The sequence below is a fragment of the Nanorana parkeri genome, unplaced genomic scaffold (genome assembly GCF_000935625.1).
Source record: "Nanorana parkeri isolate BGI_ZX_2015 unplaced genomic scaffold, ASM93562v1 scaffold426, whole genome shotgun sequence".
NCBI classification, from domain to species: domain Eukaryota; kingdom Metazoa; phylum Chordata; class Amphibia; order Anura; family Dicroglossidae; genus Nanorana; species Nanorana parkeri.
The window spans coordinates 833,652-858,482 of record NW_017306694.1 but is presented as its reverse complement, the minus strand read 5'-3'; the positions used below and the strand labels follow the sequence as shown (position 1 = coordinate 858,482).

Genomic DNA, 24,831 nt, shown 5'->3' with positions numbered 1-24,831 from the left:
CCCCCCCCCCCCCCCTCCAGAAGGAAGGACAGTGTCAGCACCAATTCAAAGATGATTTGAGGATCTACAGCCGAGGGATACACAAATAACATTCCGTTTTGTTAATAGGGTACTTGATTATATCATTTTTAAGATTTAATTCCTCTAAACTTGGTGCCCCAAGCTGGACAGTATTTTATCACTGGCTTAATCTCTGTGCTTTCTGATTTATTACCTCTTGCAACAAAAATCACCGTTTTGTCAGATAAAAGGAGTCCCATGTTGCATTGATAAGCCGCCTTTCATTAATTAGTTTTAAGAAAATCAAACCTAGCTTGAGTTGTGTGAGAAGTTTCTTTGTTGCGTTACCAGCATTTTTTAACAACAAGCCCTTTTTATAAAATAACATACACGCCGGAGCGGAGTCATTTTGAGCTTTAAAAGGTGTTTTTAGATTCATATCTGTGGTCTGAATTTTTTTTTTACTGCACATTCAGGAGCATGGAAATGCGGTAGCCTAGTGCAAACAGTGCACACGAGTACATTTTGCTAATTTTGTACCAACATTTTATTTTTATATTTCCCCTCACCGATGACTAAAGTAATTGGAATGTTTTTGAGAACACAAGTCTTAAATTGCTAAGCAGTCGCAACATTTCTGTAGTTCAGTCCCCTTTACAGCACATTATGTTTGCACCAAGCAAATTCAAGTCACTCTTCCTATAATAATGTACTGAATGTTCCCGAGTAAAGGGAATTTAGTGGGCTTTTAGGCACGACTGTTGAACTTCAAACTGTTCCTTGTGATGCTTTAATATGTTTTTTGGACCTGCGTGTTGTATCTTGGGCTGCTAAATTAGGGTGGCTGTGTAAGATGTTGATTGTCAAAATGTTAAAGGGATCTGGGTTCACCACTTTGCATATGTAAAATAAAGAAAAAAGGAGCTGTGAGGAAATTCCTTGTTTCCGTGATGCCTTTTATTATGTTTTACAAATTTTGCCCTTCTGTCAAGATTAATGCATAATCAGGTCACAGCGACAGTGTTAAAGAGTCGACCAACATATGTTCATTCTGTAAAACGAGCCTGGCATAAACATGCACAATTGTATCGGAAAAGCGTGCAAGCTTATGTCTTCTGCAGGCCGCTCCTTGTATTGGAATTGGGAAGAGTAACAGTAGGCTGGGAAAATCCTTTTATGATGAAGTCTTCCTTCCCCAAGATTTGTGGCCTCTAGGGGTCCACACAAGTCGGTGGTTGTCCATAGACAACATGGTCATTAATAGTGATAATCGTTTTATGCTGTGGATGGCTTTACAGTGTTGCAGCAATCCTTTGTATCTCATAACAGCTCACAGGACGTTTATTTAGTGGTTGTTCTGGGCCGCTTAACATGAATAATGACCATATGGGGTCAGTTTATCAGTTTCTGGGTCTCTGTAGTCTTCGTGCTTTCTGCTCCGCCAGGACGTTGAGAAATCGCTGTAAATATTTTACAGCTCTCGAAGCAAAAAAGGGCCTCCTCCAGGCTCCTCGTTTCCTCAAATGACGCTTTTATCTCTAAATTCCGTTTGTCCAGATCATTTTAAGTCTGCAGACTGAGTTGAACTCTGAGCATCTGTCCATCCTTAGAATTAAGGCCGTCATCCCTCAGCCTTATACAGTGGATTGTTTTCGTGTGTAAAGTGAGTGTAAAGTTCCGCTTTAAGCATTTGAATCATCAAGCATGTGTCCCTGTTGGATAAGGATTGTTGTGGGTCCTGACCATGATTTCTGGGGCGTTATCCATCCATTTATGTTCAGCTAAGGGCTACTTAGAATCATAAGATATTTGTCAGACTGTGATCCGAAAATTGACCTTTTTGAATCATTGCGTAAACAAAAACGACTTTTTGTGCTGAAAAAAATGAAAGGTTGTAAAATTATTTGTATGTTGGTGCGTGGTGCTTTCAGGTACAGGAAATTCTGTTGCAGAGGCTGCATGTCAGAGGTTTCTTGAAGAAGATCACTATCAATAAGGTTGGGCCATTTGTTTCAAGTATAGTAAAAAGAGCCAGGGGTTGCTTGAAGAAGTACATCACCAATAAAGTTCGGTATGATTATCTTAAGATGAAGATCTAGATATGTGAATGTAATGTTTGACCAAATACAGCCAAAAAATGTCAGGCCTGTAGATGGATTTTTCTGCTACTCAAAAAGTAGGGCAGACATTCTTGTTCAGGGTTCCTCAAGAGGTTGCTAGGGATGCCTTGAACTGTGACTAATTTACCTCCCATATGATGGTGCCTGCTTAGTTCTGGATTCAACGCCACTTGGCAGGGCCATTGGCATGACACCAGAGATCCTTTTTTAAACTCTCTGTAAGGGTGGCATTTGAACCGCCACTGTTAGGGGCATTTTTCCTTCTGACTCCCAATGTAAAGGGCATCCTGCCAATTGACGACCAATGTAAGGGGCATCCTTCCAATTGACCACCAATATAAGGGACATTCTTCCAACTGACCACCAATGTAAGGGACATTCTTCCCAGTACTGACCACCAATGTAAGGGACATTCTTCCAGTACTGACCAATGTAAGGGGGACATTTTTTCCACTGACCAATTAATTGGTTCTAGCAGGGGCTCTTTTAGACCTGAAATTAATTTTAAGGGTACCTTGTGGGGTATAAAGGTTGGGAGGGACTGTAGTACAGCATTTGTTAGGGGAACATGTTATTGCATAATTCTTAATAATAAGTGACGTCATAGGTCTCTGTAGCCTAATTTCATGGGTAGCTTAGCTGTACTTCTATCCAGGAAAGTGAGTCCAGCGCTTGCTGATGCCCCCCAGGCTCTTCAAAGCATTAGAAAATCACTAGATTTTGGAGGCATTCTAGCACACTTCGAAGTGCAGTTCTAGATCTTCAGGTGAAAAGAATTGAAAGAGAAATCCCTTTGAAGCAATCACTGCTACAATGAGCTGCCATGAGAAAATATTCAGCATTTTCCCATTTTTGTTTCCCTACTTTTTGCCAGCGCTTGCTTAGTACATGCTCTTGAATGGCAGGTTGCACCGCGTGTAAGCTGATTTCTCACGACAGTTGAAGGTTCCTTTTGCTGTTAGGAAGCCGTAGCTTTAAACTGCCTGTTACGTTGTTGTAAGAAACAATTACGCAGAGATTTCCCAGTTGTCACGGAGGACTTTAGAGCTGACGGCGTTTCTGCAGTTGCCAAAACCGCATGTACGGCTCCAGTTTTTTCCCCAGAACAAATGGTAAGAATTTTTGGAACATCCTGGAAAAAGTCTTAACATACAGATATTTTCCTTCCCAGACTGCTTCTTATCGCTAGTCCCTTAACCCTTCTATGAACAAAATTGCAAGACGCGCTCGCTTGTGAAAACTATGTGGTCGTGGCCCAGCTCCAGGCTCACAAGGAAGGCTGTTTTTAAATGCTGAGACTTGTAGTTTCTTAGCAGATGAGAAGTCGCAAGCTAGCCGCCGTAGCCGCACGATGTTTACCAAAAAGGAGCAGGATGAAGATGTAGGAACAATGTGACATTGTCATTTTCTGTCTGGCGGTTGGAGTGGGGGAGAGGTGTCTGGTCGCCACATGCGGGGAACTCATGGTAAACTGTTTGCCCAGCGGTGGTATCTTGTGGCCTCTTGACTCGCTGCTGATATTTAGTGCGGGGGCCCCAGAGGACGGTTTTTATGGCGCTTTAACAACCTTTTCATGAACACGGTCGTCGCTGTAATTGGAAACTTGTGTAACAGTGCAGGTTGTTTAACTCTCATGATTTATGTCGCTGTTTTCCAACGCGATATGATTACACGTCTGCCTGCCGTGCTGCGCCATCCAAAAGCGTTTTCCTGCAGGGACGGTTCTTACGGACCACTCTCATTGACGACTGAACTTATTGGATCCGTCCGGCTTTCTGTGGCAGATTTTTACTCCGCGGGGGAATATTTATAAAGATCGGCGAAGGATTTGATTTTCATTGTCGCTGTATTTCGCGGCTTGTATTTTCCACAGGGCATGTAGAGAGGGTGCAGTGTGGAGCTGAAGCAAAAACAAATCATCACTGCAAAAAAAAAAGACAATATTTAATACATTTAAAAAAAAATAATGGCAAAAACAAATTCCGCTCCTTGTCCATCTTTCCTCTGTTGATAGCAGATGACGGCAAATTGATGATGGCAACATTTCCATTGTAAAAAAACAAACAATAGACGGTTATCATAAATAATCAACTTCATCTCCCAAATATTTTATTTATTTATTGCAGGTATTTTATATTGCGCCAACAATTTTTACATAGCTTATTGTTTGTTAAAGCAATTCACTAGGCGCCGGAACTCATTCACACCACGTGCATTGGCCTAAGTGTGCGCATTGATTGGTCATTGCAAGCCCAAAGCCATGGCAGGTAAAATGACACCGCGCTGCAAAAGTCATAAAGAAAAAAAATGCAGTGACGCATTTAAAAAAGCAAGACAGCGTCAGCGCATTTCACGTGGGTCAGACATCCTAAACGCAATGCTTGTGTAAATCCAGCTTTAGGCCCCATTCACACTGATCCGCGCGATATCGCTTTCCAATTCAAGTCAATGGAGCTGTGCTCGTCACTGTCGCGCGTCCCTTGTGCATGACCCTTTTTTGGAGCGGATGTCCCACGATTGTACTCAGCCCAATGCAAACATTTGCGCGATATCGTGCGATAAAGCACGCAATATCGCGCAAAATGAAAATCGCGCAACAAACGCCAGTTTTGCAATCCGCTCAGTGTGAATGGGGCCTAAAAGTCCTGAAAACATAAGCTGGTTGTCATTTTAGGAAGTTTGTTCCTCTGTCAGGTATATGTGTGGAAATACAAAGCGCAGGCGGTCGTTTAACTGTTACAGCCGAGCAGGCCTGAATGTGGAAAAATCTCATCACTTGGGATTCAATGAGCGCGCACACAAACACACACACGCACACACATATATAGGTGTTAATATCAAGTGTTTAGTACATGGCTCAACAGCCCAGCAAGTGTGGAGAGTGTTTTCAGTGTTAATCAAGAGCCCCGAACTCCGCCATGTCTTCAGAGCAGCATCTCAATAGAACGCATAATAACACACAGTGTCTCCTTTTGAATAGAGAACACCTGGTATTAAAGTAGACCTTTCCACTGCTTGAATACATTCCTAAGATGTCACAACATACAGCAGCAGTATCATTTTTCAGAATACCTTGAGCTCCAATCAGTGACTTTGCCTAGGCTGAGATGATGTCATCAGTCTGCTGCTGGCAGGAGGAAACATTTCCTCAGTCTCCTCTCCCCCAGTGATCAGCCTGTACTTAGTAACTCTGTAGCAAGTCACAAGGTGAGAGGCTGCAGCATGGGCTGATCTGTGTCAGACATGAGTTGCATTAAAGCGGACCTTATCTTTAAAATGACAACAATGTTTAGTAAGGACAATCTACAAACACGTACTTCTAGATAATTGCCGGCTTTGTATTCTTTGCATTCCTTATTTCTCTTTTCTTCCCCGGTTTTCTGACAGGGGCCATGTTTACTAAGGGTGGATTACTAGCTCTCCTTTTACTTCCTGGATTTTTGGCACACGTGACTAGGACATGTGACCATGCACATCATCTCAGGGGAGGAAAATGCCTTTCCCTTAGATTTCGTGAGATTACAGATGAGATTTCCCGGCAATGCTCTGCTGATGTAAACTTCCCAGGATGCAATGCTTTTGGCATTTACATCATCATATCAATGACAAGGCAATCCCAGTGTGCATTGCTTTGCCAAACTGAAGTCATGTTGCCTTTTCAAAGGGCAGGAAGTGAATGTTCTGCAAGTGTAAGTATTTCACAATCGCAGTATTTTACACCTGACACGTCTATGTTATTATTCATCATCATACATAGAGGGATGCATTGGTAGAATTTGATTTTTGAGTGTAAAGTTCCGCTTTAGGGTATCACAAAGAATGAGCTCCCTACTCACTATAAATAGTGCACGCTTACTTTTTGACAGTGCAGCGCACATTATTGGGCATGATGTGTCGGTGTGTCACTCAGAATGGCACCACATTGCACCAAGATATGTAATGTGTCTTCTTGCTATGAGATAGTGTAAATGGGCCATAATAGGTGTGGTTAGCACTTCTGCCTTGCAGCACTGGGGATCCCCGGTTTAAATCCCTGTCAGGCCACTATCTGCAAGGAGTTTGCATGTTCTCCCTGTGCTTACATGGGTACATGGGTACACCGGTTTCCTCCCACACTTCAAAGACATGCTGGAAGACTGATTGATTGACTCATTTCTAAATTGGCCCTCGTATGTGTGTGAAATAGGGACCTTAGATTGTAAGCTCCTTGAGCACAGGGACTGATGTGAATGTGGACTGTGTAAAGCTCTGTGTAAATTGTCAGCACTATACAAATGCCTGTAGTAATAATAATAGGTCAGAGTTTTGTTGTATTACAGTAATTATAGAGGCACAAGTAGCTCTCCGGGCGGAGATCGCTCTTTGTGTGATGACAATGCAGCAATGCGCACTTTGACCCCCAATAAATAATTGTTTTCCACTCGATAATCTGATCGGTTGTATCGCTGAAGTACTTTGATCCCGGCCCTGTCATCCGTCCCCTTTGTCGTCTCATCGCCCGGTGGGTCATTTGCTTCTTGTAGGTGCCCCGGCAGGAAATGGATCTTATCAGTTTTCTAGCAAATGCCTGAAATTCCAGGGAATTATCCCAGCTTGTGCCGTCCATACTGGAGGAGTCCAAAGTCTTCCCCCCTCTCTGTTGTTTATTAATTTTTACCACCTGCATTTCATATTTCCAGCTCATTAGTACTTTTATGGCTGTTATTACAGGGATTCTATGGGCCCTATGCATGTGAACGTGAGAGGAGGCTCGACATAAATATTCTTATTGCCGTGTGTTAATATAAGTCCCCCCAAAAAACCCCCCTTTATTGGCTTCACAAATGGCGACAAGAAAATATGCATATCTTCTTCTTCATGTGGATTTCTCTTTCTGGGGGTCCCCTCCCTCTGAATGTCCCCCCCTGTTTTGTGAAGAGCTGCCAAAATCGAACCTTCAGGCCCAACGATTGCTCCTATTGGACTAGAGAATAACACCTCATCCTCGCTCACCCTTGAATACAATAGCCGGCAGGGTAGATTCTTCCATTCGCACTGTTTGGTGTGGATGAAGGAAGGAAGTATATGCGTGTATGGGCAGCTTTACTAGTGCTGTACAGTGATTGAAGTTCACTCCTCCTCCTTCCCAGTGCTTGTCTGTCTGTCTTCTAAGGCCCCTCTCAGGCGGGCCCTCTGATCAGGTCCCCTTGTCAGTTTTTCAGGCGAACCAGACCGAATGCCTAATGTAAGTCTATGGGCATCCGGATCTAAATGGACGGGTGTGCGTTTACATCCAGTTGCCCCCACGTGCATCGATCCCCCTACGCCACATCAGGCTCTCACCAACCCTACAGGGCTTTAATAAATCCCTCAAAACGCACTTTTCTGAGAAGCGTATTAGCTCTCCCCTTATTTCTTACCCTGTACAACCGTCCCTTCTGCTCCCATTTTACAGTATTTCCAAATCCCCTCCCATCTTATTTGGTATACATCTGTGGTCTTCCCTTCCCCACCTCTCTGTCTTTGGCCCCCTTCCTCTTAGACTGTAAGCTCTTTGTGCAGGGTCCTCCCCGCCTACTGTTTCTGTATGTCATTGATGCTTGTCCGTGTTTCTTACTTGTCTTTTCTAAACGATTGTACAGCGGAATATGTTGGCGCTATATAAATAATTGTATTTGGATCCCCTCCGTATGGGACAGCGTGATAAGGACCCTAGACTGATAGCATTCAACAGGTTAATTGATTTGATCTCTGCAGTTGTTCGAGGAAGTTGACCCAACTTCCTGAGGATAATAATAATAACAATATTATTAAAAATAGGCACAGGAAGGAAATTCAGCAAATCTGTATGTAAAACACACTATGAAACACCAAATATATAGCATGTACACATATGAGTCAGACAATTGCAAAATCCTTCACATGCCGTTCCTCCGTTGGTTTCCTGAGGTTGCACTATATGGCGGCACGGCACATGGAGGGCAGGCATGATTTTTTAAAGAAGCAAGATAGATAATGGCGTCTATAACCAGTCTTGTCAGTGCCATTAACATAGATGTTTTTGTTTTTCTGAGTCCCCTCTGTAACATAGTTTATTTACTGCCAGTAGACCTGTTGTTTTTCCACTTCCTGTTACTGGGTGACAACACTGTTTGCTTACACTGAAATTACACAGCAGTGTTGTCTCACTGTGGACAGGGTTGTCTTAGATGGACATGTAGGTTTAGATCGGGGTAGGAAAACTTCAACCGTGCAGCAGCCACAGACATGACTTCCAGAGGCAGATGCATGGAGGGATTTCTAGTTTTACCACAGCTGGAGGGGATGGAGTTTGCCTACCCTTGATTTAGATAGACTTTAAGGTATAAGGTAAACTAACTAAAGGCCAACTGCAGCCAACAGTTTTGGAGCGACAGCTTTTTATTGATAAAGCCATATGAATAAAAGCGGACACCCCCGGGAGTGTTATATGGTTTGTCCCAACCCCTGTAATGGTCACTTTTGCTGGACAGCTTGACCTGCTCAGATTTTGGCCACGTCAACAGGAAATTCGAGCAACGTGTAGCCTTGTTGGCACCCATCCGTTTGACCCAAGTTGATTTTTTTTAAATGAATTTTTGTCAAAGGAGCCGGCTTGAAAATTTTCATCTGAACAGTGACTTCAGCCAATCAGTATGCTGCTATATAATAGGCTGACCTGGGGTGGGATTCCCCCTGTTCATGGGGGCTGAACGGAAAAAAAACAAAACTAATTAAGGGATGGCCAGCTTTACAGGAAGTAGAAAAATAACAGATCAACTGGCAGGATCAACAGGTAATACAACTAGGTTACAGTGTCTCTTTAGCGCAGGGGTGGGCAAGCCCTTCAACTGTTGTGGAAATACAAGTCCCATGAGGCATTGCAAGATTCTCACAGCCCCAGGCATGACTCCCTGAGGCAGATGCATCATGGGATTTGTAGTTTGCCCACCCCTGGCATAGAGTGTATTTGGGATACTTGGCTTCATCCTGCGGCTAAACATAGATGGATATATAATAGTTGATGTCTGTCATAACTTTGATTTATTTCACATTTCTTGAAGCTGGACATTTCTGAGCTGTTTCCACAAGCTGCACACACTACGGCTGCTTTCAGCCGCGCTTTGGGGGTCGGACGGTCCCTCGTACGCAGCGTTTAGCTGTGCTGGGGGAGTCCGCTGTGTATTTACTTGTTCTCAAGTCACAGGAATGTCACAGGGAGGTGTAAGATTACATGTGAGCTACTCCTCTGCCGGAGACGGCGATATTAAATGGAAGGAAACCTGTCACGATATAAATATCACCCCCAATGCTCAATTGCTTTTTAAACGGGCCGACTCCGGCCCGTCATCTTGATACTTATTTCACGGCTTAGTGATCTGGAGCAAATATGGAGGACGGACTTTCATGGATTTAAGGCTTCACTGGCCTGTACCTTGTAAACCAAGTCAGCATAGGTGGCCTTTGCTCTGCGTTCCTGATCGATCCCGTCTGGTGTGAAGGATAAAAAGGGTCTCATTGGTTAAGGGGCCAGTAAACATTGTAAACACAACCTGTCAGCGCTCCCCCTCTTATCCTTGCCAGCTGAGCTAACACTCGCTGTGCCTTCCAGGTCCTCAGTCACTTACAGGTTTGTACAGCTGTCCTTACTGGGAATATAACACCTTCGATGTGGACAAATTGTGTAGACTATTACAGAGAACGGCTTTGTGTGAGGTGACAATCCTCACCCCCCACACCAGTGTGCTGTGGAGCTGCAAGGCGATGACAGAGGGACCCGTGCATAGTGGGGTCTGTTAGTAAAGATGGCCAAACAATTGCTTTTTCTGTCACTGCACCTTTTACCTGAATCTCGGCCTGTTTTTGGTCAAAATTTGACCCCCAAGATTTGGCTGTTTAAGATCCGTTCACACAACTCTGAAAAGTTTACGCTTACCCGAAAGAAAGAGCAAAAAAAAGAAAATGCTGTGAAAACACAGAACGACTTTAATAGCTCCATTTCTGATCCTGATACGGGTGCAGGTGCCCCGGCTCGGACGCAGAGAGGATCCATCCTGTCGGCGTCCGAGCCGGGACACCCGCACGGAAGTGCAGGGCGGGTGAGTGTAGGGCGGCGTACGGCCACACACTACCATAGAGAAGGTCAGGGACTGCGTACTAATCACACGCAGCACCTGTCCTTCCCGGGAGCTGCCCGATACAGCCGTGCACGCAGCACGGAGCTGTACGTGCCGGCTTTTTCTCGTGTGAATGAGACCTTTAGGGTGGCAGAGGTTATATGCAAAATGCATGGAAAAAATACAATGGAGGAAGTCTGAAAAGTAAAATGTATCTACAAAAGCTTTATTTGTGGGTGGAATTGTTGGAAATGATTTCCTGGGACAAAAAAACCTGAGAAATATCGGCACAGTTGTTTTATTTACTGTCTGAAGCTGTTTGTGTAATTCCATAAGACAAAGTTTGTTAAATATTACTGGAGACCTTCTTTGATAAACGGATCCAGATAGCTGTTTTATTATTATTATTGCGGTTGCTGATATTGTTGATTTATTGGTTTGTTTGTGATCATGTAGTGCTGCTGTTTATCTAAAAGATTCAACATGATTCAGCGTGAAAACTCAAACACGACGAGCTGCGTGCTGCCGGTGGGGAGGTTGGACTGCGTTTGTGCACTATGTGATGTACACTATATGGCCAAAAGTCTATGTACCCCAGATCATCACACACCTATATGAGCTTGTTGGACATCCCATTCCTGAACCGTGTTCATTAATATAGACCAACCCTTACGGCTATAACATCCTCCACTCTTGTGGGAAGTCTTTCCACAAGATTCTGAGGTGTCTGTGGGAATTTGTGCCCTATGTGAGGTCGGATACTGACTTGGATAAGAAGACCGGGCTTACAATTGAAGTTCTAGTTCATCCCAATGATTTTAGTAGGGTTGAGGCCACTTGAGTTCCTCCACACCAAAATTGAGGAAAACTTGGAGTGCTGGTGACCATTTGTTCTGTTTTGCAAATATTTGGCGGCGCCATCCACGGCCACTTCAGCACCCCCCCACAATATATGGAGCTCCTCGGTCCTGAGTGCGGTGGGACTCTCTGTTTGTCCACACCAAACTAGTCACACCTTGTCTTCTTGGAGCTGGCTTTGTACAGGGGTACAGTCATGCTGAAGCAGAAAAGGTCCTTCACCAAACTGTTACCACAAGGATGGAAGAGTTCAATTGTCTAAAATGTCTTTTTATCATGTAGTATTAAAGGAACCCTTCACTAGAAACACATGAACTCCATCAATTAAAGGGGGGGGGGAGGGGGGCATACTTTTGACATTTTGTGTATATGGTTTGCATCAAAAAGCGGTACATCTACACTCCAGTCAAAATTAAGCTTTGAGATGTAACCAGTAAAAACAGTATGTGTTAAAGGAGTTGTAAAGTTCCAGCATATCCTCTCCTGTTATAACATCAGCATTGTAATAGGAATACAGACTGGAGATGTTTCTGATAATGCAATCAAAGCTTACTTGAAAAATCCCTTTTTATGTCGTGAGTGCTGCCTTCCGTCTGCTCATCACTTCCACCAACTTCCTGCATTCCCAGTGTACTTTGCGTCTCTTTCCCTGATGCTTGATGCGATTCAAGCTTGATTTCTCAAGATTACATATCCCATCATGCATTGCTTACAGCAAGCAATGATAATGTTACATTGTTCAGACGGCAGCATTGCAGTGCGTCGAGGAAGTTCATCCTATGGGCTTCTTTAATAAGTAGATTAGGATAGAATATGGTTATTGGGAGTGGGATAGAACTAGAATAGAAATACAGATTTTAGTTTTAGTTTTTGACCATAGATACCCTTTAAGGTGGTTCATCTTGTACTATGTTTTATCCGGGTAGTCATTCAGGACACATGCTGTTTGCACTGCCTGATTTTAGATAGCAGGGAGCACCCCACAAATCTACAAAGGAAATATATGAACATGTGCGTACAGTTAGTTAAAACCTAAAATGCTTAATAAAGAGGATTTATAGTAATAAGAGAAGATTGATTCATACTAGAAATAGGTGTGAGTCTGTAATGTGATCTTGTCCCCTGTAACCCGCGTCTGTCTGTCTGGATTTGCAGGACAGAATGACATTTGCTTCACTTTAACCTCTTGTGCTCCGGAAAAGGTTATTTGGTCCATGATCTATTAATCTGCTTATCGTAGGCCAGCCGGATCGCTCCCTGCCATTGTCACGTTAGGAGATGTGCCTGTAATCTGTAATCCTCTTACATCGGGAGATTCCACCTCAAAAGTGACCGCCAGATCCGGCCTCATTCCCTGATACTGCAACAAGCTACATTTTACATTCTCTAAATGCTTCACCATCTTCTAGTCTGGAGCAATCCATATGGAATTCAGGAGCCAGTCTGTCCAATCCAGGAGCCAACAAGACTGTTTTAGGAGCCAGCTCCATTGACAACAACTGGAGAAAACCTCAAAGGTTAGGCACCAGCTGTAATCTATAAGAAGCATTGGTGACCTGCCTGCTCGGATTTGTCCAGCCCGGCTGTACATGGCATTAAAGCCACCACACAGCTTACAGTCTGATAGCAAGATTTCCTATTTCAGTTGTTGACTTTAATCTGATCATTTGACGGTTGCGACGGGAGTGGTGGATCTACCCGACTGGAAATTACTCACTTTATCTGATCAAATAGTATTGTGTGTAGTGCACTTGAATTAAATGGTAATATCTCTGTAGGTTAAACTTTAGTCTAAAGGTGCCCATAGACCTTACAACCATCGCAAGACTTTTGTCATGCGATGGGTGTAAGGTAATTAAAAAAAGGTACCATCTGCCGATCTGGACAGGCAGATCGTACTTGCGATCATCGCAAGCCCGCCCCTCATCGCAAGCCCGCCCCTTCTGATGACCGCAATGCTGAATGGGCAGCGTGCGCTTGCGCACACCGGCCCGTGCGGCAATTATCTTACGCGCATGCCACAAACCAGCCGAAAATCGTACGATTCTCGGCTGGTTTTCTAACCTGTTCGTAAGACAAAAGTGGTGCGACCGTACAGTAGAAACGGTCGCACGCCTTCCACACACCTTGCGATTATCGTACGATCGCGGGATTTCCCGCGATTATCATACGATAATCGCAAGGTGTGTGGGCACCTTTAGTCAATCAAGGTGAGGAAAACGCCTTTGGCAATTTTGGGAGGTCTCTGCCCATGATCTTTTGACAATGGAGACTGCGGCGTTCATAATGTGTTACAAATGACCCCTATAATAGCAGTAGGGGGATCAACAGATGGGGGACTGCTAGGCGGCCCGTAAGGGTCAAAACAGAACGGATCCACCACCTTTCCCAACTTTGAGATCACATTACATTCTGTAAAGAATAAGAGGCTTGTGTTGTGGCTACTTTTTTTTTTTTTTTTCAAAATTGACAATTTTTTATTAAAGTAGCATGTAAGGGATATATAACTGTAGGCATCAGTTAATGCTTCAAAAATGACTAATATTTCACCAGAAACTTCTCTGGCTACTTTATATGTCTCCATCAGTGAGATCTCTTTACCTCAATTCCTAATAGATCCAAAATAGATAAAGTCCAGCAGAGAGCATGGGACCCCTCATAATGGTCAGAGCAAAGCTGTCATCCCAGAGATATAAAAACATTTTTAAGGTAGTTCAACTTTTAAACGTCTTCTAAACACAGCAATATTATCTTTTGTGACCTTTTATCTGCCTTTTATAATCTAGTAGATTTGTACATAAATGTTATTTTAAAGCGGATCTCTCCATAACTTTACAAGCCTGCATGAAGAAAACCTTGACATGTCACAATATACAGCAACAATATCCTTTTATTACTAAAAAGCCGTCCCTCGGCTCTAGTCATTGACTTGGCCTAAGCAGAGAGGATGTCATCAATCAGCTGCATGAGGAAACATTTCCTCAGTCTTCTGAATTGGTGCTCACACTGTCCTTCCTTCTGGAGGGTGGCTACTTTTGTTCCCCATGGTCCCTGTGTGTGTGTGTAAAGTAGTCACCCCTCCAAACTCTCTCCTGTGATATACTACAATCTCATCTTTAGTTTACTAACTTATATTGAGATTGTAGTCCATCCCGGGAGTGATCTTGGAGCGGTGATTACTTTACCACACACACAGGGACCATGGGGAACAAAAGTAGCCCCCCTCCAGAAGGAAGAACAGTGTCAGCACCAATTCAGAGATGATTTGAGGATCTACAGCCGAGTGATACACAAATAAGATACATTCGTTTTAATAGTTAAGAAGATACTTGAATGTATTTTTAAGATTTAACTCCTGAGTTTAGTGCCAATTTTTAAGTTGGGGGATTTGAGCTGTTGAAGAACTACAAGTTCCACAAAGGGCTAATGCCCTGCTGGGATTTGCAGTTGCTTGGCCTCTTAAGCCTCAAACGCTGCCAGCGGTTAATGAAAACCTTTTGGCCTCGCTGAGCTGTTTTCTTCTGCAATTCTAAGGAGCTCGGCCATTGTCTTTGTATGAGGGATTTTTATCTCCTTATTAAATGTCATTTCTAAAACAAGGTTTGCTCCTTCATTTTTAATTGTTTCCCCTTTTTGTGTCCCTCGGTTAGCCTAACCCAGATATGGAGGTATTGTAAGGGAATAGCTCTTCCCCGGGGCTAGGCCCCTGGTGGATAATGTTTTATAGGTGAAATTTCTCATTTCAGGAGCCAAAAAGAATGTGCTATTAGTTGATTATTCCGCTAACAAACAAGCAGTGTTCTGTTGCTACCTGCCTGGTCATTGTTCCTCACTGTGTACTCTTCGCGGTGGTATTTGGATGGATTCCTACTCGTTTCGCGCACAAAAAGCCATTGCTGTTACAATGGACTCTAACAACACAATGACGGCATTAAGGATTTATGTGGAGCTTTTTCATTATTTTCTCCGCTTTTGTTCCTTCCAGGATGTCTTCCAAGAGACCGGCCTCTCCGTATGGGGATGCAGATGGAGAGGTAGCCATGGTGACAAGCCGGCAGAAAATGGAAGACGACGAGAGTGGTGCCCTCGCAGCCTTTCACCTTCCCTTGCACGCCAGTTTCCCCAACAAGCCTCACGCTGAAGAGTTCCAGGCGGTTTCTTTGCTGACGCAAGATGCCTGCGATCACAGGAGCCCCACGTACCAACACAGCTCAATGGTAGGTGGCTCATCTAGTGGCCAAAGTCTCGCTAAGACGGGCAATTTTTTTTTATGTTACTGTTTCGTTATTGACTAAAGTGTTGACGTGTTTCCTGACAGATAAGAAAGTAACTTAATTTGTTCCAATGCACTCACTTTAATACACCATATAGCCAAAAGTTCACAGCACCTGACCATCAATTCTATATGAGCTTGTTGGATGTCCCGTTCCGAAACCATAGGCATAAATATGAAGTTGGTCCCCCTTTGTGACTATAACATCATCCACTTTTCTGGGAAGGCTTTCCCCAGGATTTTGGAGTGTATGTGGGAATTGGTGCCATTTGTGAGGACAACTACTGATGGTGGATGAGAACACCTGGCTTGCAATGGGCCAACCAATTAATTTCAAATGTATTCAGTAGGGTTGAGGTCAGGGGTCCGTGTAGGACACGTAAGTTTCTCCATCCCAAACCCTGTCTATATGGATCTGGCGTTGTACACAGGGGTATAGTCATGCTGGAACAGAAAAGGGCCTACACCAAACTGTTTTCTCAAGGCTGGAAGCACACAATTGCCTAAAATATCTTTGTATGCTGTAGCCTCAGTGGTACCCTTCATTGGAAACACCTAAACTCATTTGGAGGCCATATAGGAAGATGCAATGGTCTACTGTCAACAAACCTTTGGCCATATTGCATATATCATCATATCATGAAGAATCCAGTTGACCTGAACTCTTGCTGAGGTTGCACCTAGTTGGCCGCTAAGTTGGTTGCTTGCTGTTTCATCAGATTGACAACAATAAAATGGAGCCGCCTTTGCTGGTCTGAAGGAGCATGGTGTGTGCTACAGCTCCGCCAATCAAACTTTTGCAGTTCACTTGGCTTGCCACATTATTGGGGCAGGTGGATCACTCCCAGCTGATCGGGTAGCAAGGCCCTTGATGGTCAACTTTTACTATTTTCATGTAGAACAGCCACTGCCAGCCTCAGGTGAAGGCCCTCCCTAGTGAAGGACTTTCATTATGTTGAGGTTCCCCGGCCTCCGTACATTATTTTAATTAAATTCCTAAATCGAGAAACCTTGAGAGCTGGAAGCTTATTTCATAGTGCATGTTGTTCTGTTCTAGTGTTGTAATGAGAGGCATTTCACCCGTGGCGTCCCTGCAGTCTTTCAACTACAATAAACATTTAAAGGACATTATCAGGGATGGCTGTAATTTGATCACAGGTTCTGTGCAGAGTCTGCATAACCATTGCCATTGGGTATGGCAGTGAGCCCAGTACAGGAGCAGGGGGAACAGGGGGAAGAGGATTGCAGAAAATCTTTTGTTATGGCTGCAAGAAAGCGCAACTTTTGGATTACAATGAAAAGGTCATTTAAATGCCATTAATTTACAGAACCGATTGCGTCAAAGTTATATATGTTACACCGATTTTTGTATTTTTTTTGTTATGAGTTTTCCTCTAAAACAATCCTTTTGCTTTTTAATTAGATCCACTGCAAATAATTCCTGATTGCCCTTTAACTTAATTAGATCTTAACGCGTGCTCATTACGCCAGATTAGATGGCGATCCAGCGGCGAGTTCCTTGAGCACGCTATTGTTGCTGTGTGAATGGCGCTGTGTCCTACCCGTACAGCAATATGATTATGACACTCTCCGCGGCGCTGTTTTTTTTTTTTCCTTCTTTTGCAGCGTGGCGAATAGATTTGCAAGGATTGTGCTAAAGCCGGTTTACAGGCCATATGTGCGGGGCGCGGCGGGGTAATTCCTTCTGTGCCATTTCACACATGTTCCCCGTAACGCCGCGTTTCCGTCGGAGATAGGCAGGCTCAATTGTGACAAGTCGAAGGCGATTTCTGTGCGCGCTTATCAGATTTTTTTTTGGGTACGCTGACTGGTTGCAGCGTGTCGGGAAAAGCGATATTCAATCCACATGAAAGGCTTCTGGTACGGATATAATCCGGGATTTGTGCAGACTTTCTGATGATCTGCGCACTTACTGATCTGCCACGAATCACAAAGCCAAGTGGCAGAATATTAGGGGCTGTCATCGCCGATTTATATCACTTCTCCGGCTCTTTAGCGAGGAGCGGCAAAGATCAGCGACAATGTGCGCAAACCCAGAAGCAGCGGTCACATAAAACAATAAAAGACGTCGCTTTGTTGTGTGTTAGGGCATTTGGCCCGTTCCTCCCGTCCTTCAGATCCTGTTAGTTTTGTTTTTTAGCTGGTTTGTGTTTCCAGAGGAGCTTTTATTCTGTGCAGTAAAATACTCTGCAATGCTGCCTGCTGAAGTAGATGTAAGCCCGGAATGAATGGCACTTAGTTAGATCCGTGCACCGTGTATTACAGACCATTGTCTTGTTTGTTTGTTTGTTTTTTTGTAATGCGATCCTGGATTCAACTATTTTTTTTTTTCTTTTTTAAACTCAGCAGCCTTTTTGAGCCACTTCCTGTCTACATTCTCTCGCTTCAACTTTAATGGCGCATCATTGCCCTCGAATGGCTTCTAGTGGACCATGTAGGTGCAAAGCGTGTCGGTATGGCCTCATGTAGTCTACTCCAAGGGTACATGTGGCAGGGTGACAACACAGGACCACAATTAGGAGAGAGTTGTCACCTTAGAACAGGAAGTGCCTGAGCAAGAATCTTTTTGTAGCAGAGTCACCAGAAATAAAGAAAAGCTTCAGATTTAAAAAAAAATGGAAATGACCTTTGAATTAACATTGACATGTTAAAACTCATCTCGGGGCAAATATCAACTCTCAACCCCCCCAACTTTTATTTTTTTATTACCACAGTAAAGTGACATAAACTCAGGAGTTAAATCTTAAAAATACATTCAAGTACCTGAACTATTAATAAAAATGTATCTTATTTGTGTATCACTCGGCTGTAGATCCTCAAATCATCTCTGAGGGCCGGTGCAGACCTGAGCGATCCGGGACGCACGTCCCGGGATCGCACAGTTGTGCACAATTGCAGACAGCAATTGCTGTGCGGCCCCATTGATTTCAATGGGGTACATCCGCGCCGCAATCGCAGAAAAAAGGTACATGTACCCTTTCTTTGCAATACACGACGCGAGGCTGTTTTAGTGTGTTCGGATGCACGGGCGGAATTGCAGCGGAAAACCGCACAATCCGCCCAGCGCGCCTGGGCGGCCCTTACAAAATAATGGCACCCTCAGCGCGGGCTAACCTGTGATAGGCAGACTCTGTAACCGCGCGGCAATCCGTACACTGGCCTCGAATTGGTGCTGACACTGTCCTTCCTTCTGGAGGGTGGCTACTTTTGTTCCCCATGGTCCCTGTGTGTGTTGTAGAGTAGTCACCCCTCCAAGCTCACTCCTGTGATGGACTACAATCTCATGTTTAGTTTACTCATTTGTATTGAGATTGTAGTCCATCACAGGAGCGAGCTTGGGGCGGTGACTACTTTACAACACACACAGGGACCACGGGGAACAAAAGTAGACCCCCTCCAGAAGGAAGGACAGTGTCAGCACCAATTCAGAGATGATTTGAGGATCTACAGCCGAGTGATACACAAATAAGATACATTTTTGTTAAAAGTTAAGGTACTTGAATGTAATTTTTAAGATTTTACTCCTGAGTTTAGTGTCACTTTAATTCATTATATTGCTTTTGTCATCAGGATTTGGGCACTTTTAAAGCTATTTTAATACATTCAGGTAAACAAGTTCAATTTTACAACTATAACTTTTCCTTTTTGATTTCTCTTCCCGTCCTTTGGGAGCCGTCATTAAGGGCCCCACCATTGTAAAATAATGAATCATTCCTTAGCACTATAGAGAAGATGGCGGCAGTACTTCTGACTTGTACAGCATGGCAGATCTGTGAGCACATGACTGCCCAATGTTTGCTCTCAAGCCGGTTGTAGGTTTTGTTAATATTCAGAATAAACTTTCACGTTGTTTGCAGCTTGACTTAGTGACTTGCACTCATTGTGATAATCACCTGATTACGAAATGACGATTCTGCCTCTCGGATACAACAGAGGACCGCGCGGCCCTGGTGTTTTTATCTCCCCCCGAAATTTTCTCAATTTGGCCGGCGGTCGTCCTTCATTGCAGCGCTTTTTTGCTTGCATCGCTTGCTGATCTCTGAATAAAGTCCTGCCCCCGAGCGTCCCTTCATTCGTAGCTGCATGACTGCACTGTCCCGTGAAGGGGAAAAGTTGTTTGTTTCAGAGGAAACAACTAAAAGTGTCTTTGTAGCTTTTTTACTAAGTTTCCACTGAGAGCTATTTTGTGCCTTCCGTGTAACCAAGAGTCAATCCTCCCAAAATTGCGGCTGCCACGGAATATGTCAGAGCTCTAAACACGCATGCACAGGTTGGACTGGATGGACCTGCGTCATGTTTTCCAACTTTATCTACTATGTAACTATGTTTATTAATGTATAATAATAGTGTGTGACTGTGATGGGGACATTAGAGTGTAAGCTCCTCTGGTGCAGAGACTGATGTGACTGGCTCAGTGTTCTCTGTACAGCACTGCGGTATATGTCAGAGCTATATAATAGTGTGTGAAAGTGGCGGGATATTAGAGTTTAAGCTCCTGTGGTGCAGAGACTGATGTGACTGGATTGGTGCTCTCTGTACAGCACTGTGGTATATATCAGAGCTTTATAAATATGTATGATAATGGTAGTTGTGTGACTGTGAAGGGAATGTAAGCTCCTGTGGTTCAGGGAATGATGTGACTGGCTCAGTGTTTTGTGTACAGCACTATGGATAATGTCAGTGCTATATAGTTGAATAATAATATGTCAGAGCTATTCCTGTATAATAATAATGATAATATATGTGTATGACTGTGGGGAGAGTTAGAGTGCAAGCTTTTCTGGTGCAGAGACTGATGGGAACGCTGAGTGTTTTCTGTACAGCACTGTGGTATATGTCGGAGCTATATAAATGTATAATAATAGTGTGTGGCTGTGGCAGGATATTAGAGTGTAAGCTCCTCTGGTGCAGAGGCAGATAAGGATCTGGTATGGATTTTTGAGGGGCAGCACATCATTTTTTTACATTTGTTTTGGACTGGGGTGCCTCCAGATTTTGCATACTTTTAAAAGGATGTCGCAACTGAGAGAAGGTTGAAAAGCACTGCATTAGAGTGTTAGCTCCTCTGGTTCAGAGACTGATGTGACTGGCTCAGTGTTCTCTGTACAGCACTATGGAATATGTCAGCGCTATATACAAGTATAATAACAGGGTGTGACTGTGGAGGGGATATTGGAGTGTAAGCTTCTCTGGTTCAGAGACTGATGTGACTGGTCTGTGCACTTGGAAAGGCAATAGGGAAATACCTGAATTGCATGAACTATCTGTTTGTGTTCATGATGATTGTGCTGTATACGTTTATATTAGGGATGCACTGATACCGATGCTCGGACCCGCTCAAATGTTCCCCACGCCTATCCCAATACCGGAACCTTCTGGTATCAGGAACCCGGGCGGCGAGTCATTACACGCAGCCCAGCTTTCTTATTGGCCGGGAAGCCGCTTCCATGCTCCCTCATCACCAGGTAACATGGAGCTGGCTTCCTGGCCAATCAGGAAGCCAGAGGGCAGGTAATGAACGCCCCCCGGCTTCCTGATTGGCCAGGAAGCTGGCTCCATGCTTCCTCATCACCTGGTGACAGGAAGCTGGGCGGTGAGTCATTACTTGTCACCCGGCTTCCTTATTGGGGCTTTCTTTGGATAGAGACGAGTACCGGAAAAAAAATATCGGTACTCTTACTCGATACCGAAAAACCGGTATCTGTGCATCCCTAGGTTATATTACGGAAGAGCCCTGGGACAATGGTAAAAAAAATATGAAACATAATTCTGTGTTTGAAAATCAGAATTGTGAGATTAAAAGTCAGAATTCGGACTTGTTGCCATATCAGAGTCTTTTTATTTTACATGATATATTCCTGTGTCGCACCCGCAGCCATTTCATATTGTCATTATTGTGCATTGCGAGTTGTGTAATTTGTTGTGGAATTACTTTTTTACGGTTTATTGTTCTTTCAGTTTATTTATAGTTTTTCCGATAAACACGCAAACATTATCAGCTGAATGTAAATAATCTTATCAATGCGAGTTAATGTTTTAAACACCTTCATTCTTTGATATATGTTCATGGGAGCAGACATATGTGCTTCTTATATAGGGAACTCTACCTCACCCTTGGCAGTTCTCTTTAGTGATTGTACTTTACTGTTGATGTGCCCTAATGCCAATCCATCACTCTGATCACTCTGATTGATAACAACCTGCCCCATCAGTCAGTTAAAGCGGACCTTTACCCCCTTTGACTAAAAATCACATCCGCTTGCAGCTCTGCATGTTGATATGAAATCATATTACATTCATTAGTTAAACACACACTTGTATTTTTCTGACAATTATTGTTTTTCCACTTCCTGCTCCTCTCATCAAACAAATGATGTAATGTTCCCAAGCATTGCATCCTGGGAAGGTACATCAGCAGAGCGTTGCATCCTGGGAAGGTACACCAGCAGAGCATTGCTGGGAAATCTCATCTGTAATCTCATGAGATCTCAGGGAAAGGCATTTTCCTCCCCTGAGATGATGTGCATGGTCACATGTCCTAGTCACATGTGCCAGAGTTCCGGGAAGTAAAGGGAGATGGATTAATCTGCCCTTAGTAAAATTGGCTCTTGTGAGAAGAATGGGGAGGAAAAGAAAAATAGGTAATGCATAGAATAAAAATGATCTAGATGTATGTGTTTGTAGATTGTCATTACTAAACATTTGTAAAAGTGCCTTTGTTGTTATTTTGAAAATCTGGGTAAAGCCCCTTTCTTAAGCTGGCCATACACTATCCATTTATTCATTTTGGCACCCCTTCCGGCTATTGTATTGGTGGGGTTCCCGCTGTCAGAATACTTGAACAGCTTATCGGCTGTTGTCACTGTTTACCCAAGATTACTCACATTTGAGTGATGCAGGACTTCAAGCAGTGTATAGCTAGTATCAGTGCCAATGTCCCCAGTCTGCCGAGTATTTGGGCGAGTACGATGCCTAGCCCGATACTTCGGGTATCAGGAAGCCGGGCAGCGCGTCATTACACGCTGCCTGGCTTCCTGATTGGCCAGAAAGCCGGCTCCATGCTTTCTCGTCACCTAGTGACTAGAAGCATTGAGGCAGCTTCCCTGCTAATCGGCAAGCCGGGTGGTGAGTCTTTACATGCCGCCTGGCTTCCTGAATAAGACTTTCGGTATTCGATATCGGCGAGTACAGAAACCAAAATATCGGTTCTGGATACCGAAATACCGGTATCGATATATCCCTAGAAATATGGAACAGCAAATATGTACACAATGTAAAAGTCACATCTAGAGTGACTCGCATAAAATCTCCCAATGGAAATGCGCTGCTGATCCCACCGTTGTGGCGGTTTCTTGTACGGTTTGCTCGTCTTATGGCATTGTGAGTGTTGGATAAGCTGTGTATGTCAGTGTCATGTTGCTCTGCGTTGTGTTTGTCTTGTAGCGCACGGTCATGGCGGTATGTCCCGGCTCTGCTCCTGTCATGTCGATCGATGTTATTTGCTGATGTGATGTGTTCGGGAGGCATTGTTTGTCGCTCTGTGACATCTCTGGGCCGGCTCGTCTCGCTAAATCAAGATGACCGTTTTTCTCTGTGTCCCTCCGTCCTTCGGCCACGCTGCCAGCTTTGCGCTTTGTTTCCCTTTAGCGGGCGAATCTCGGGGGCACTGCGACCTCTGTGCTTTATTTTCTGTCTCCTGGTACTTCCTGTAGTACACATTGTGCGGCTCTACTCACATTGTCTTTCCTGGAGATGGAATTCAGCATCGCTATTGGATCACATTCTTTGTATGGTTTATGGTAGTTATGGTTACTAGATATAGGGGGCCTAAATTGTGGTCCCTGACATCACTAAGGGGCCACACATAATACACAGCACATGCAATGCTACAGAAAACTGTTGCAGGCTACAGACATGCCACAGGTGAGTGGAGTCTGGAAACATGTTACTGGAGACCGTCAGACACAGGAGACATACTGAAAATGGGCAGAGGCAGGGACATGTTGCAGGAGACCGCTAGAGACTGGGGACATGTTGCAGGAGACCGCTAGAGACTGGGAACATGTTGCAGGAGACCGCTAGAGACTGGGAACATGTTGCAGGAGACCGCTAGAGACTGGGAACATGTTGCAGGAGACCGCTAGAGACTGGGGACATGTTGCAGGAGACAGTCAGAAACTGGTAACATGTTATTGAAGACAGTCAGCGACTAGGAATATGTGGCAGGAGACCCATCAGGGACTGGGTACATGTTGTAGGAGACAGTCAGAGACTGGGGACATGTTGCAGGAGACAGCCTGGTATTGGGGACATGCTGCAGGAGACCGTCGGAAACTGGGAACATGTTATTGAAGACAGTCAGAGACTGGGGACATGTTGGAAAAGAAAGTCAGAGACTGAGGACCTGTGGCAGAAATCAGTCAGAGACTGTGAATATGTTGGAGAAGACAGCCAGAGGTTGGGTATATGTTGGCAAAAGAAAGTCAGAGACAGAGGACGTGTTGCAGACTACAGTCAGAGACTGGGGATATGTTGGAATAGTCAGAGACTGTCAGACTGGTCACCGGTTGCAGGAGATGGTCAGAGACTGGAGTCTTATTCTAGGAGACTGATTGAGATCATTGCTCTTACATCCCCTTTACAAATGATTACTTCTGTATCCTACTGTGATGTGAGATCAGAGAGAGAAATTGGCGAGTTCTGCGGGGGAAGGAGGAGATGGACACTCCAGGATGTGGACATTGTGGGCCGAGAACTTGTAATCGGAATGGTGCTCAGTGGCACGGACTCTGGGAAGAGTGAGCGCTCGCCGCCTGATTGTACACTGTACACGTGTGTCTAACGCCAAGACTTTTGTTTGGAGTAGGGAAGGCTTATCCCGTCTGTGTCCGCACTGGCCATTCCGATTGTTTACAGCTGTCACCAGTACAGGAGGTGATGAGTAATCTTTCAGTGGGGAACCCCGTTCCAGTGACAATGGTCTGAGAGGGGAATTCCCTACACTTTTGAGAGATTTCATCCCACTTCCTGTTGTGCCTTTGGAACAAGAAGTGAAGGAAAGTTTTTAAAATAGGACGCAAATGTCAAAAGAAAAAACCCCAACAGGTATGATCAAAAAATAAAAATACTTTCAGCTCTCGATATACTTTAAACCAGGGGTGGGCAACTCTGGCCCTCCAGCTGTTGTGGAACTACAAGTCCGATAAGGCATGGCATGACTGACCATTACAGGCACGTCTCCCAGAGGCAGAGGCATGTTGGGATTTGGAGAGCTGGATTTGCCCAAACATCATCGTATCGATGATGAAGAATCTGTAGCGTCCTTTCTCCATCATCGATACGACCAACTAAAATTTCTATCGTTTTTTATATATAAAGTCTCCCAAAGAAATTCCCCTACTTCTATCCGGACTAACAAGTTAATCCGCTGGAGAGGTCGGGCCGG

The 24,831-nt window shown here is 44.2% G+C and overlaps 1 protein-coding gene across 1 annotated transcript in view; it reads left to right on the top strand.

Annotated features, from left to right (window-relative positions):
* Nucleotides 1-24,831, top strand: part of SOX5 (SRY-box 5) — a 230,170-nt gene that overhangs the window by 20,525 nt on the left and 184,814 nt on the right. The window contains exon 3 of the mRNA XM_018560020.1: nucleotides 15,078-15,309. Within this exon, the coding sequence (XP_018415522.1) occupies nucleotides 15,078-15,309 (232 nt within the window). The remainder of the gene's footprint in view (nucleotides 1-15,077; nucleotides 15,310-24,831) is intronic.